We start from the raw sequence: 14,240 nt of genomic DNA on the forward strand, positions 1-14,240 counted from the left end.
AAACATTCACTAAAAGCACGAACAACGCGTGTGGCTATATGATTATTTGAGTAAAAAACCTTCCCGTTATCCATTATTCATTTGGCAACACCAACACGTAGTACTACAAATATACGCCATAAACAAAAAAACAAAATAACTGATGAGGTAATTGCCTACTTTTTTAATGATGTACTAAAATTACTTGAAACGTAGTAGAAAACAGTGTCAACAGTAACAGCCTGTAAATGTTCCACTGCTGGGCTAAGGCCTCCTCTCCTTTTTTTGAGGAGAAGGCTTGGAGCTTATTTCACCACGCTGCTCCAATGCGGGTTGGTGGAATAGACATGTTGCAGCATTTCGATGAAATTAGACACATGCAGGTTTCCTCACGATGTTTTCCTTCACCGAAAAGTACGAGATGAATTATAAACAGAAATTAAGCACATGAAAATTCTGAGGTGCTTGCCCGGGTTTAAAAAAAAAGGAAACAGTGATATATTATAAAATTAACAATAATATTAAGATAATAATTTTAAATATTTTTTTACAAATAGTTTAAAAAATAATTGATTATGAACTTATGTTTTAAAAAAAATATCATAGGAATTACGCAACAATAAAATGCATTAAAAAACGCACTATTAATAATGCATTAATGAATTAATAAACGTTTTTATTTTTATAAGTTTAAAAAAACATGTTTTATTTGTTTATGTGGCTTAGGGTAAAATATAAAAATAATGCTTTAAGGAATCTTATACTTGCTCGACGTTGGGCCCAATAATGTATTTGCTTCAGACCCGACGGTGTAGCAAATTTTTTTTGACAGAAAATTTTAATATATTAAAGACCAAGTTTATTAACGTTTTATTGCTAAATTAAAAAAAAATAACAATTCAGTGTTTTAAAAAATATGAAATTAATCTAATTTACAGATTATACAATAAAATAAAGATATAATAAAACAACAGGAATTATAGACAAATTTAATTATAGAAAAATTTTTTACTGGTGGTAGGGCTTTGTGCAAGCTCGTAGGTAGGTACCACCCACTCATCAGATATTCTACCGCAAAACAGCAATACTTGATATTGTTGTGTTCCGGTTTGAAGGGTGAGTGAGCCAGTGTAATTACAGGCACAAGGGACATAAAATCTTAGTTTCCAAGGTTGGTGGCGCATTGGATATGTAAGCGATGGTTGACATTTCTTACAATGCCAATGTCTAAGAGCGTTGGTGACCACTTACCATCAGGTGGCCCATATGCTCGTCTGCCTTCCTTTACTATAAAAAAAAAAAAAAAAATTTAAGACAAATTTCTATAATTTATCTATTGTGCCTGTTATTATAATAAATTTAAAAAAATGTTTGTCCTCTAAGCGTTCCTAAGTCTTGTCCGATTATCATGAGGCATTGCTGAGGTATTCTGGGTACTGTTAGTCTAATACACATAAGTTATAAAAAAACTAGTCCCACAAATAGGTCCAGGAGTAAGTTTAGTTGCTAGTTCATACCGGCGGACAGAAACGAGGTTCGTAGCTGGACAGCAATTCGTCTAATTACTAGAACACCTGTTTTTTTTTTGGTAAATATGAATCGGTTACATGCGTTTACATTGCTGATTTACAATTTATAATTGACGTCGATACGTCAATCGATAGTAGTATATCAGAAATATATATATATAGAATCAGAAATATATATATATATATATATATACCTACATAGAGACAATTACAGATGTAAGAACGTCGTTTCATGAAACAAAAAAAAACAAGATTTATTTTTTGTATGTCCTACAGTATAAACTTTTTATGAGAAGCCGGGACGGGTGGTTAGTATTATATATAAATATACTAGCAAAACCTTCGGCTTCGTCGGAAAAATCACAGATTATTAAAGATCGACCAATGATATTTCAAAGGCGTCGATTTAATTTCAAAGTTGTTTATGTGATTACTCCACGTTGGAATAGGAAATATGGGTGTTGTTGTACCACCTACCCGGCTTTTAGGTTAAAGCCTCTTTTTCGTTTGTGTTGTCTATGAGAAATAATTACCCATGTCAGCCCTTGTACAGCACATTAATTAGTTTTAAGCATTTTCTGGACTATATTCTAGCGTACAATAAAGTATAAGTATTTTCTCTACTATTTTAGTGTAAAATTATACTTTATAAAAAAAAAATGGCGTGTGCCAATGTCACGAGAATTGATGTCAACATGTTTGCTATGTACCGATCACGCACACATTAACGCACTCACAATAACTATCTTACGCTGACGTCATCTGAGGTTCGAAATCTTACGCTTACTAGTCTGACGCTTGCAGTCTCAGTTGGGGCTGACTGCCGAGTCGTGTATCGAGCGCCATGTACACATAAATAAATAATTAATAAATTTCAAACTTAAAGTTTCCTCACGAAGTTTTTCTTGACCTTCGACGATTTGATATATAAAAAAAAGCGGTGCTCGCAATTTACCATACGGTCCTGGGCTAAGATACCACCATATACAGCCCACTGTTATAAGAACAAAGATTAATTTCAAGAAAGACTGTATGGCTTATACCGTGTCCAAATTATCATATAATTCTATGTAATATCCACAATATCGTAGCTCCGTAGCTGTATCGGATTATGATATTAAATTGTTTCATGCTACGCTCGTAGCAAGACGACCAGGGACGGACTAGATTGTTTATTGATTATTATTCATTATGTTATTGTAATATTTGGTTATTTATGTGTTGTTTACATACAATTAATGTTTAATTTTATTTTTTAATCCATTTCTTAATCCATTTTAATTTTTTCAAATTATATTTTTGTTCCGTTTTCAGTTGAAACGCTTTCATTAAAGATATAACACCTTATCTTATTGCTTCTAACGGTGACAGGGGCTGATTCATTTTTCGCCAAGAGAATTGTGTTTTTTTATGTTATAGGTAGGACAGGCAATGGGCCACCTGATGTTACCTGATGATGTTGATGGCGATATATAAAACATGAACCATTCCTTACATCGACAATGCGCCGCCAACCTTGGGAACGAAGATATTATGTCCCTCGATAAAAAAATAGCAAAATAAATGATAACGCTCTACATTAACTGATATTCATTATTTAACAATGTCACGCGCCGTTATATACATTATGAAAGTAGCTTTGACTCACTAGTATTTCATAACTGTTTTTTAGAAATATCTCAATATTAATATTATAAAACATTAGTAATATTGGACAATAAATATATCAATGATAATAATTTGAATATATAATAACCTGCATCAGCAATGGCCGATAGTTAATCTTGTAATATTGATAAAAAAAAGTAAAAGATTTGTTGTTAAAGAAAGTACCTATATTATTCTATCAAAGAGTATTTAATGTAAACAAATTTATAATGGACATTTATTAATAATTGACATTTCATTACAATAGATTATGTGGGTATAAATATGAGGATTTATTATATTCCTACCAAGGAGATTCCTTGATGCATACAACAGAGTTGTTAAAAAAAAAACACGCGCTAATTTAAGCCCGCCATTTTGTTAGAAAGGTAAAGTAATTCATTCCTTATTGGCGCAACTTGTGACTCGGTTAATGTGTTCAAATATGTTATTTGGATTTTTATGAGTAGTTGAGTGAGTTATTTACATCAATTTGTATCATTTGTTCTATTTAAAAAAAAAAACAATTCGATTTAATATTATTAGTTCAGGATGCTAAATATTTATAAACTTTATTTTATTTTGCAATATTTTTATATGTATAATTTTTAATTATAAATTGTTTAATGTATTCAGCTAAAAAAGATTAAGAAGCTTACTACATCTACATGCCAATGAATGGCAGATTGTTAAGTACATAGTAATAATATAATATATAGCTTATATGCAAATAAATAAATTGAATTGAATAAAAATTAAGAGTATAATATTTAAGAATAAAAATTAATACATAATTAGAATGCTATATTATATAGCAATTTACAAATAAATCAAAATAATACTTTTATAAATAATATGAATATTAAAAAAATAAACTCAATTAAGGAAAACATGACCTAATCCGACCCTGCCTCAATCAAAGGCTTTCGCGACCGCAAATCAAAGTAAGACCACACCCACTAAATCTGGCCACGCCTTAGTTCGCGCATGCGCGAGGCCCACCAATCGGATCCCTCCCACTCTCTCCCTCACCCTCCCAAAGGCCAGAAATGCCCCATCAACTACCCTCAATTGACCGCTTTATGCGATGTCATTTTTTTCCCGCCAAACCGATCGTTTGACGTCTGGCCCCGCCCCGGTTCCAATTTTAAAATGTGCTTTTTAATCATAAACCGCAAGGCAATCGTGTCACAGCCACCAGTTAGTGCACCCGTCTAAATCTACAAAATTAACCCCTAATGCAGATTACTTAATTAATTTTGCTCAATTTAGTTAACAAATAAAAATATTAAGAAAAAAAAATCCGTGCAGTGCAATTATGTCAAAGTGTCTATCAATGGATTATAAAGTGAATTAAAAAAAATAATGATGGAGCAAAGACAGAACTCGGTTTATCCAAATTTGTCGGATATTATAACGTATCAGCAAAACATTGACAGGTTAAATATAGATGAAGAGAAATTCGCCGAAAATTTCGCAGACAGCGATCGATTCGGCGTCGATGTATCGCCGACGTCGCCGACATCGACACTGGAAGAAGAAGATAGCAGCCAGTCCGCTTTCGGAGTAGATTTGACGGGTAAAGCGACGAATTTGGCTGGAAAATCATTCACAATAGCCGCTATTTTGGGCTTGACGAATTCTGATGAGGATGTAATGAATTTGAGTGTACAAGAGAGATTACAACAAAACCAGAGACAATTGCAGAATTATCTGTACGCTGGGCACGATATGCAGAGGCTGAACGATGGCTTCTGTAGGACAATGGGAGTTCCGACGGCGTTGCGGCAAGGTAAGCTTTCCTTTGAAAATGTGACCAGATTTTTTATATAGTTTTAGTTTTTTTGGTCCAGTGTCGTTTCCACAGATAAAAATAGAATCCAATTTCAATCCTTAGAGAACCGTAAGAATCGACTTGCATATTGTTGTTTATATAAGCATATAACCGTTTCTACGGTCCGATGGAGGAAAATCTAAATACCAGCTAAAGCATTAACAACGATGATCGATTGGTTGTCTGCCAAATCCGTATCAAACACACAGCGCGTTCCGTCCCTCGAATTTCAACGGCGTCCTAAGCCGAGGTACGGACTCGCAGGAGGCACCCTTAGGACGTCCGTCTCTCTTGAGCCCCTCGTGTGGCGCCTAACATCCAGCTGAGTTTAACTCGCCCATCCCGCCCGGTGACGCTGTAGAGGCCAGTAGGGCCAACAGCAATACACAGTCCGAAAAAAAAACACAGCGCAAGCGAGTGGTGATAAAAATGGACAAGGAAAAAACAAACATATTATTTCTTTTTTTTCTTATAATTTAATGAATTTATTAATAATGTTAATGTTTCATGTTAACTAATATATATTAAACATCCAAAATGGAAATTGATTTTTATTTAAACCTCGAAGTTTTCTTTTCGAAAATAGAACACAAAATTAGTTAGCACTGTACTGATGTTATTAAGTTATTGTAACATTCATCATATTACTATGTACGCCTATTTGATTTAATATTTTTACCAATTGTTTTGTAATTTTCTCTGTGAGTGATTTAAATGTAAATCTTTTGAAAAAATAAATGTCTCTAACCGTAACAACTTAATTTTTTTTTTTTTTTATATAGAATAGGAAGGTGGACGAGCATATGGGCCACCTGATGGTAAGTGGTCACCAAACGCCCTTAGACATTGGCATTCTAAGAAATGTCAACCATCGCTTATAGCCAATGCGCCACCAACCTTGGGAACTAAGATTTTATGTCCCTTGTGCCTGTAATTACACTGGCTCACTCACCCTTCAAACCGGAACACAACAATATCAAGTATTGCTGTTTTGCGGTAGAATATCTGATGAGTGGGTGGTACCTACCCAGACGAGCTTGCACAAAGCCCTACCACCAGTAACTTATAATTAATTACTCTTAAAAATCCAAATAACAAATTTGAATACATTCAAAAGATCTCAAGTCGCGCCAATAATTAATTAATTACTTTACCTTTCTGCTCACCAACAAAATGGCGGCTTTAAATTAGTAACTTTTTTTTTTAACAACGCTGTTGTATGGGTCTAGGAATCTCCTAACTTTATATTTATTTATATATAAATCGAACAGGAATATGGTACAAATATTAAATATTCTATAATATGTTTATATTCTGTTGTTATTTAATTTTTTTAGGATATTTTCTTCTTCAGTTTTTATATTTGAAGTCATTTCTATAATATATAAAATCGTAATATACATTTTAAAAAAACAAAATACGCATTACAAATTTATAGAAAAACACGCCTTTTTTTTTGATTGTCCTGTGGCATTGTACCCAAGACGCTGGCACTATTGCCTCTTGCAACGGAGACTAGACTCAGCTACTCAACTCTTAGAGACTAGACTCGACTCTTGGGTTACCAGAAGTATGAACCAATTTCTTAGAGAGATCTAAATTGGTAAATTCGTTTTAGATAAATGTATATATAATATATGATAACTTTGTAACTCTTAGTTTGAGGATTTAATAATTCTCATTTTAATTATTTTTAATATTATACTAAGTATTTATTATACGTCAAATTTCAAAATATTACTTACATGTATAACGCGAGTTTTACATCTTTATAAAAGAAAATAACTCGGAACGCGTCTTAAGCGGCGGCAGTAGCTAGTCTGCTCGACCTTACCCCCGCCCCTGGCACGCGTCTCCCGTTAATTGTACGTGGATTATACGATAATTTCCATTATGATATAAAATTTGATAATTACACGAACCAATAACAATTACAATTGTTTTTAATGTCAGCGTCGTCTATTGTTTCATTTCTTTCTTAGGAACAATGGCAGCCGCTTCGTATCTTGGTTTGATGCGGAGTGTTGGCAGTTACAGTATTTCGCGGGATCAAAACGAAAAAAAATGTACGATGACCTTTTTTTACAGTGCTGATTTCAACTGCAATTACAAATTATTTCAAAATTTATTGTTGCGATTTTGTATAATATTATTGTATTATATAATCATTATCCTGTTGTACGATAACTGGCTGACTAGGTTGTGAACCCTGGTACTTAGTAATTGGTGGTAGGGCTTTAATCAAGTCCGCCTGGGTTAGTAACTTAGTACCACCCACTCACCAGATATTCTACCGCCAAGCAGTAATACTGTGTTCCGGTTTGAAGGGTGGTTGAGCCAGTCTAATAAACATTGATATCTCGTATCCCATATTGGTTGACGATGTTAGGAACAGTTATTTAAAAAAAAAAGTTAAAAATTTACGCACACGTACGATTGGCACGCGCCTTAATATAATTAATACACTGGTGTGCAAGCTCGTCTGGGTAGGTACCACCCACTCATCAGATATTCTACCGCAAAACAGCAGTACTTGATATTGTTGTGTTACGGTTTGAAGGGTGAGTGAGCCAGTGTAATTACAGGCACAAGGGACATAACATCTTAGTTCCCAAGGTTGGTGGCGCATTGGCGATGTAGGTGATGGTTAACATTTCTTACAATGCCAATGTCTATGGGTGTTAGTGACCACTTATCATCAAGTGGCCCATATGCTCGTCCGCCTTCCTATTCTATAAATAAATAATTAATACAAGTTACCATTAATTACTCTTATGTTATATTGTGTCGATTAATATATTATTGCTGTTAAATAAGAGATTGTACTATGTTGAATAATATAGTGTAAAGTGACAGTTACGTGAAATTATTACAATATTACAAATAGTGAAAAACGAGAAATAAAGCCGTATTAGTACAATTTTACACGTGCGTGTGCGCATCCATTTTGTTTTACTCTTAACTACTACAGCGCGCGCGGAGTTTAACGCGTTCTAATTGAAGGAAGTACTCATTGTTAATAGTCGGGTAGCTTAACCCATTTCTATTGTCGAGCGAGTGAAGGACAGTGGAGTCTACCCTGTCACTATGCCGCCAAAAAGACAGGTTGCAAGAGACAATGTCAGAATCCAACATAGAAGTCGAAGTATCCAGAAGGATTATGTCACTGACAAATATTACCATGTCCGAAAACTTGCTACAGACCTTTTTGTCTAATATAACCGAGGAATAAATCACGGAGGTTATATATTACAAAGACTCGATCCATTAAACCATTTTCGATCTTGTAAGTACAGCTTAGAGTTATTATTAGTCTCTAAAATTTATTTTTATATTGCAGATAGTCCAAGACCGGAGCTCAGGCCTCAGGTGGCCCAGATGAAGTCCAGGACTCACGCAGTCACATGTACCAATAAGTAAATATGCATTTTCATCATTACATCATAATGTATATATAATTTAATATATATAAATAAATTACTGAAATTAAAATATAAACTATACATTACAAATTTATAGAAAAATCACGCTGAATAAAAAATTGTCCTGTGGCATTGTACCTAAGTCACTGGCAATACTGCCTCTTTACTGCTAGACTCAGCCGTTGGGCTAAATAAGCACCAGCTCTTGGGTCACCAGAAGTATGGAAATTAATCACTTAATTTAGGAAGGTAGATGAGCAAATCGAATCTAAACGATAACGAAAACGACCTGATAATAATTTTCTTTACCCATAGACATTGACGTTAGATTTAAAAAAAAAAAAACTTTTTACGCATTCAATGCTGGTCTATACAGTAATCAGAACCGGATTTATAGGAGACCCCGTGACAGTAGTAGTGGATGCCATTAATTATTTTCCAAATAAATTGAAAAAAAAAATCAGTCCAATGTTTTAATAATTTATTACGGAACAAAATACATTTTACTTGTTGTATGAATGTATATAAGAATAAGAGTATATATGAAGGTATGTTATATATTTTTATTAAGTGTCTAGGTGTTATCATATTCAGCCCATATTAATCCACTGCTGGACATACGCCTCACAGGCGAGCCGATTCTCCCGGTACTGTGCTAATCGCATCCATTGGGCACCGGCCATTTTTCTAAAATTCTAGGTATTCAATTGATTGTAATTTTTATCTGCGCACTAAGCTTGATTATTGTGAAGCCTAAAAAAAATTAAAAGAGGGGTCCTGGAAGAGATCACTGCAAGTGATAATGACTTTCTTTACATACTTTATGTACTGTTATTTTATATACTATTTGTAAATTGTGTGCAATAAAAACTTAATACGTAAATAAAAATAATATTTAATATATTAACTGTTCCATCGTCGTATTATTTTTTTCAAATCTCTATTGTTGATGCCCCGGGGCTGAAGGACCTGACAGCATATAGGATGGTATGACTGGTGGAACAGCTTTATGCAAGCTCGTCTGGGTAGGTACCACCCACTCATCAGATATTCTACCGCAAAACAGCTGTACTTGGTATTGTTGTGTTCCGGTTTGAAGGGTGAGTGAGCCAGTGTAATTACAGGCACAAGGGACATAACATCTTAGTTCACAAGGTTGGTGGCGCATTGGTGATGTAAGCGATGGCTAACATTTCTTACAATGCCAATGTCTATGGGCGTTGTTGACCACCTACCATCAGGTGGCCCATATGCTCGTCCATATGGGCCAGGTAGCTATACTATAAAAAAAGGATGTTATATGAATGTTTACTTTTAACTAATTTGGCTCACCATTTTCCCTGTCTGCCTCCAGTGGAAACCTTGAAGAATGTGAAGTTCACACATATATTTATTAATATAATTATTTGTTACAGTTCTGGAAGAAGTAAACGCATAAGAACGATATTCACGCCCGAACAGCTAGAACGGCTGGAGGCTGAATTCGAACGGCAGCAATACATGGTCGGACCAGAGAGGCTGTACCTCGCGCATGCGCTGCAATTGACTGAGGCACAGGTAATCAAATTATATCATGATGATCATGTACCTTGTAATACAAGACACACGATGGCTACTCTAATAGGGAAAGGAATAAAGACATACTTATATATTGGTGATAGGACTTTGTGCGAACCCGTCTGGGTAGATACCAATCACTCATCAGATATTCAACCGCTATAAAAATACTTAGTACTGTTGTGTTCCGGTTTAAAGGGCGAGTGAGAGTAACCACAGGCACAAGACATGACATCTTAGTTACCAAAGTTGGTGGTAGTGTTAGGAACGGTTAATATTTATTACATTGCCAATGTCTATGGGTACAGTAACAGCCTGTGAATGTCCCACTGCTGGGCTAAGGCCTCCTCTCCCTTTTTAAGGAGAAGGTATGGACCTTATTCCACCACGCAGCGCAGCGTGGTGGAATACACATGTGGCAGATTTTCAGTGAAATTAAACACATGCAGGTCTCCTCGCGATGTTTTCCTTCACCGTGAAGCACGAGATGAATTATAATCACAAATTAAGCTCATGAAAATTCAGTGGTGCTTGCCCGAGTTTGAACCCACGATCATCGGTTAAGATTCACGCGTTCTTACCACTGGGCCATCTCGGCTCCAATGTCTATGGTCGGTGATTTTCAATCAGGTGGTCCAGTTGCTCATCCGCTATCGTGTTTATATAAAAAAAAAACAAACAACTTTGACTTTGAATTGACGCGATATCATTGATTATGGATTATAAAAATAACGTTTTGAATGTCGTCTATTGTTATCGGTACTTCCGGAATGTAAATCTATGGTTTGTTTATCTTAACTCCTGTTATTGGAATAAGCTATCAAAACAGATTGTTGTTACCACACGCTCGTTTAATCCGCTTGCACCAAACACTTGTCAAGTTATAATGACATATACGGATGAGAGCGAGGGTAAGGATGATTACGAAATGTCTGAAGTCGGAGAAAGTTGTTTTTAAAAATTACGTTTAACAAATACAAATAGTCCCATAAAAATATAATAAAAAGTATTTGCTTAGTCATTTATCTGCTGACGATACTACTAAACTTTACAAACCGGAACATCTTGATCTAAAAGAGGAGCAACTTAATAAACTTGAGCGTCTCCAAAATCTTTGCATCCGATTCATATTTGGTCTTCGTAAATATGATCACGTTTCTGAATTTCGTAAAAAGCTCAAGTGGCTCCCAATCCGGCTTCGCAGGAATACTCACATCCTTCAACTTCTGTACAGTATTCTGTTCAATCCGTCTTCTCCTTCATATCTAAAAGAACGTTTTCAATTTCTTAGTTCTTCACATAGCCATAATCTTCGTTCTGAAGAGAATTTGATTTTAAAAATACCACCTCATACAACATCTTTTTATAGTGACTCATTTACAGTCCATTCAATTCGTCTTTGGAACTCTCTTCCACTAGAAGCAAGACGTGCACCAACTATTACTTCTTTTAAAAAAATGATAAAAGAGCACTATCTTGTTTCATGAAGAAATACTGCAATTAAATATTTTATTTATTATGTAAGTATCTATAGTATGTAAATGTATATATTTATAATGTGTATGTATATTATATTATTATATAATTATATATTTATGGAATATTTATTTATGTATCGTATATATACATATATATATATATTGTATCTATTTTTTTTTATGTATTAAATAATTTGTACACCCCCACCATCCTATCTCTCTCCTCTACCAAAGGTTGCCTGGAAGAGATCGCTGTTTTAGCGATAAGGCCGCCTATTGTACATTTTTCTTTTCTTTGTTTTTGTTTTACTCCTATTATTTTTGTCTATATTGGTGTGAAATAAAGAGTATATAAATAAAATAAATAAATAAACTACACACAAAAGCAAAAACGTCTCCAAGCTGATTTGCTTGTAATATTATAATTATTTGTTATTTTAATATTGTTCCAGGTTAAAGTCTGGTTTCAGAACCGTCGCATTAAATGGCGGAAACATCACCTCGAAGTCACCCAGCAGAGGCTAGCCTTGATGCAGAGGCACAGGACAGATGACGCAAGCGATGTGTAGATAATAAAATTAACAGTAAAACATTACCAAGTAATATTTCTGTCAATAGATGGCGCTAGTGGCACTTGCATTCGTGCATACTAGCGCCATCTTTGTTACAGTGTTTAAGCATTTTTTTTTGTATGTGTAAATTTTATAACCTATTTTATTAGGTTATCTTTTTTTTAAGAAAAAAAAAAAATGTATTAACCCTTGAAGCCTATAAGCCGCGGCATAAAATCCCTGGGTTACCAACTTCAAACAAAGAGCCGGTATCCGTAAAGAGGTCTTTGATAAAAAACAACTTATAATGATAAATACATTTCATAATATTTTATCAGTTTCATTTTGTCTCTCATGATGTTAATATTTCTTTTACGGCTAGCTTATTTATACTTGTAATAAATAAAAAGCAATTCGATTATGCCAAGGCCTACAAGGCACCGGCCTAAGGGCTCCGTTAGCCGAGAGGAAAATTAATAATAAAATATTTTTCATTATGAGCCTTTCAAATAGGAATTGGTTTAGTTTTTATTTTTGTTAATAATCGGGAATTGAAATTAGTTTATTACTTTCACTACTATCCAAATATAACTAATTACATTTTGTAGCCAGAAAATATACACAGCATATATATACAGCATTCATAAAAAACATTTTAAACGGATTTTAGTCGCGAACATCCTTTTTAACGCTATTTAATGGTCGTTTAAAAAATTAACATTAAATACAATCAATTACAATAATGTATTTAATTAAAACAACTTTAAAATTTGTTCAAAAGAGGTAACTAAGAGTGAAGCCAACAGATGTCGCTAGTGATTGTGTATCAATCTAGCTGTAGCTAACGCCATCTTTGACACGGACATAGAACTTTAATTTCGTTTTAATTTTCGATAACCTAGGACCTTCTTACAGTGTTATTTTAACAGGTATATTGTATGAGAATTAAATCCGAGACAGAGATACTTATTATCGATTACCTAATATCTGTTAAATAACGTACAGAAGAATACAATATGAATATCAATCAGGATTACACTATAAAGAAAGTAATCAAAAAAGTAAAGTGAGTGCGTCGAGTGTCAGAACAACGCACCCTGTTCAGAATCAACTTAAGTAAATCTGTAATCGTAATAGCTACTCATTAGTTATTTACATTTTACCCAAGTCTGATTTTTAAACTTGAATACTAATATTCTTTGTTTATTTAAACAAAATGTAGTCTAAATAATTACGTAAGCCTACGCGAATTCCTTAACATTATTGTTTATAGTTAGAATTAGATCAATAAGAAAGCTTTAAATTTAAGTTTTATATGTATTTATTCTTAACTTATTTTAATAAATTAGAATTGTAATTATTTAAATCATAATAAGAAAATAGTACAGATAAAAAAGTTAATTTGTATATTTAAGTGCTTGTCATACATACCAATATTACATACATTATCAATATATCCATAATTTTTTTGTTAAAGATTCAATCTTTTTTTTTTAAGTCAGGGCTGATCCTTTAATTGCCACTTAACTTTTATTAAAAAAAAAGACGCTTTGACAGTTGTTCAGTTAAATAAATTTGACAAAATGTCAAAACTAATAGTTTTTTATTCTTCAGTTAAAAGTTAAGTTGTTATTAATAAAAGATATTATTTGGATTATAACAATTTTTAGTGATATTTTAATAAGCCATGAATGAATACGGACAAATTGTTACTAAAGACAATTTTGTTTATAAAGAATAATATTTATTAGTTTACACAATATAGGGTTTTTGAACAAGATTAAAAACAAAATACAGATAAAAACACATGTACATTAAATTAAATCGTCAATCAATATGCGAGTTTAAATAACAGTTAAAAAATAAATATTGTTCTTCACTTTGATAAAAAAAAAACTTTAAGGTTATGTTAATCTCAACATTTTTAAAATCTGTCTGTACATATGCGCATCTTAATAAAACAATTGAAAACCCTTGTGTTATTTAATCAAACCCCTTTTAATATATATATGGATACGGTTATTAATAGTCACTACACGAAGCGCGGCGCGAGCCCGAAGTGTTGGCAACACTATCGCACTGTAATCAACCCTCGGAAACTTCGCGCCAAGACGTCACGTAGTTTTCAACTGTCCTAAAGACTAGTACCTCTTTACTATTGACTGCCATGCGTTTCGTCAGCCGGAAGCTAAAATAGTTATTGTTATTAGTGATTTTTTGTAATTAACTTTTGTTTGCTAGAT

The 14,240-nt window shown here is 33.5% G+C and overlaps 1 protein-coding gene across 1 annotated transcript; it reads left to right on the forward strand.

Moving 5' to 3' along the window:
• Positions 1 to 4,437: 4,437 nt before the first annotated feature.
• Positions 4,438 to 12,046, forward strand: LOC126779635 (homeobox protein GBX-1). Its single transcript, XM_050503787.1, has 4 exons — positions 4,438 to 4,947; positions 8,330 to 8,405; positions 9,827 to 9,968; positions 11,899 to 12,046. Exons 1-4 carry the CDS (start codon positions 4,521 to 4,523, stop codon positions 12,013 to 12,015), a joined length of 762 nt encoding a protein of 253 aa, XP_050359744.1. The 5' UTR covers positions 4,438 to 4,520; the 3' UTR covers positions 12,016 to 12,046.
• The last annotated feature ends 2,194 nt before the right edge of the window (positions 12,047 to 14,240 follow it).

The sequence above is a fragment of the Nymphalis io genome, chromosome 29, assembly GCF_905147045.1.
Source record: "Nymphalis io chromosome 29, ilAglIoxx1.1, whole genome shotgun sequence".
NCBI classification, from domain to species: Eukaryota; Metazoa; Arthropoda; class Insecta; order Lepidoptera; family Nymphalidae; genus Nymphalis; species Nymphalis io.

Coding starts and splice junctions, on each gene's coding strand:
- LOC126779635 (XM_050503787.1), top strand. CDS start 4,521: ATGATGGAGCAAAGACAGAACTCGGTTTATCCAAATTTGTCGGATATT. Junction 4,948..8,329: donor TCCGACGGCGTTGCGGCAAG/GTAAGCTTTCCT, acceptor TTTATATTGCAG/ATAGTCCAAGACCGGAGCTC. Junction 9,969..11,898: donor TGCAATTGACTGAGGCACAG/GTAATCAAATTA, acceptor ATATTGTTCCAG/GTTAAAGTCTGGTTTCAGAA.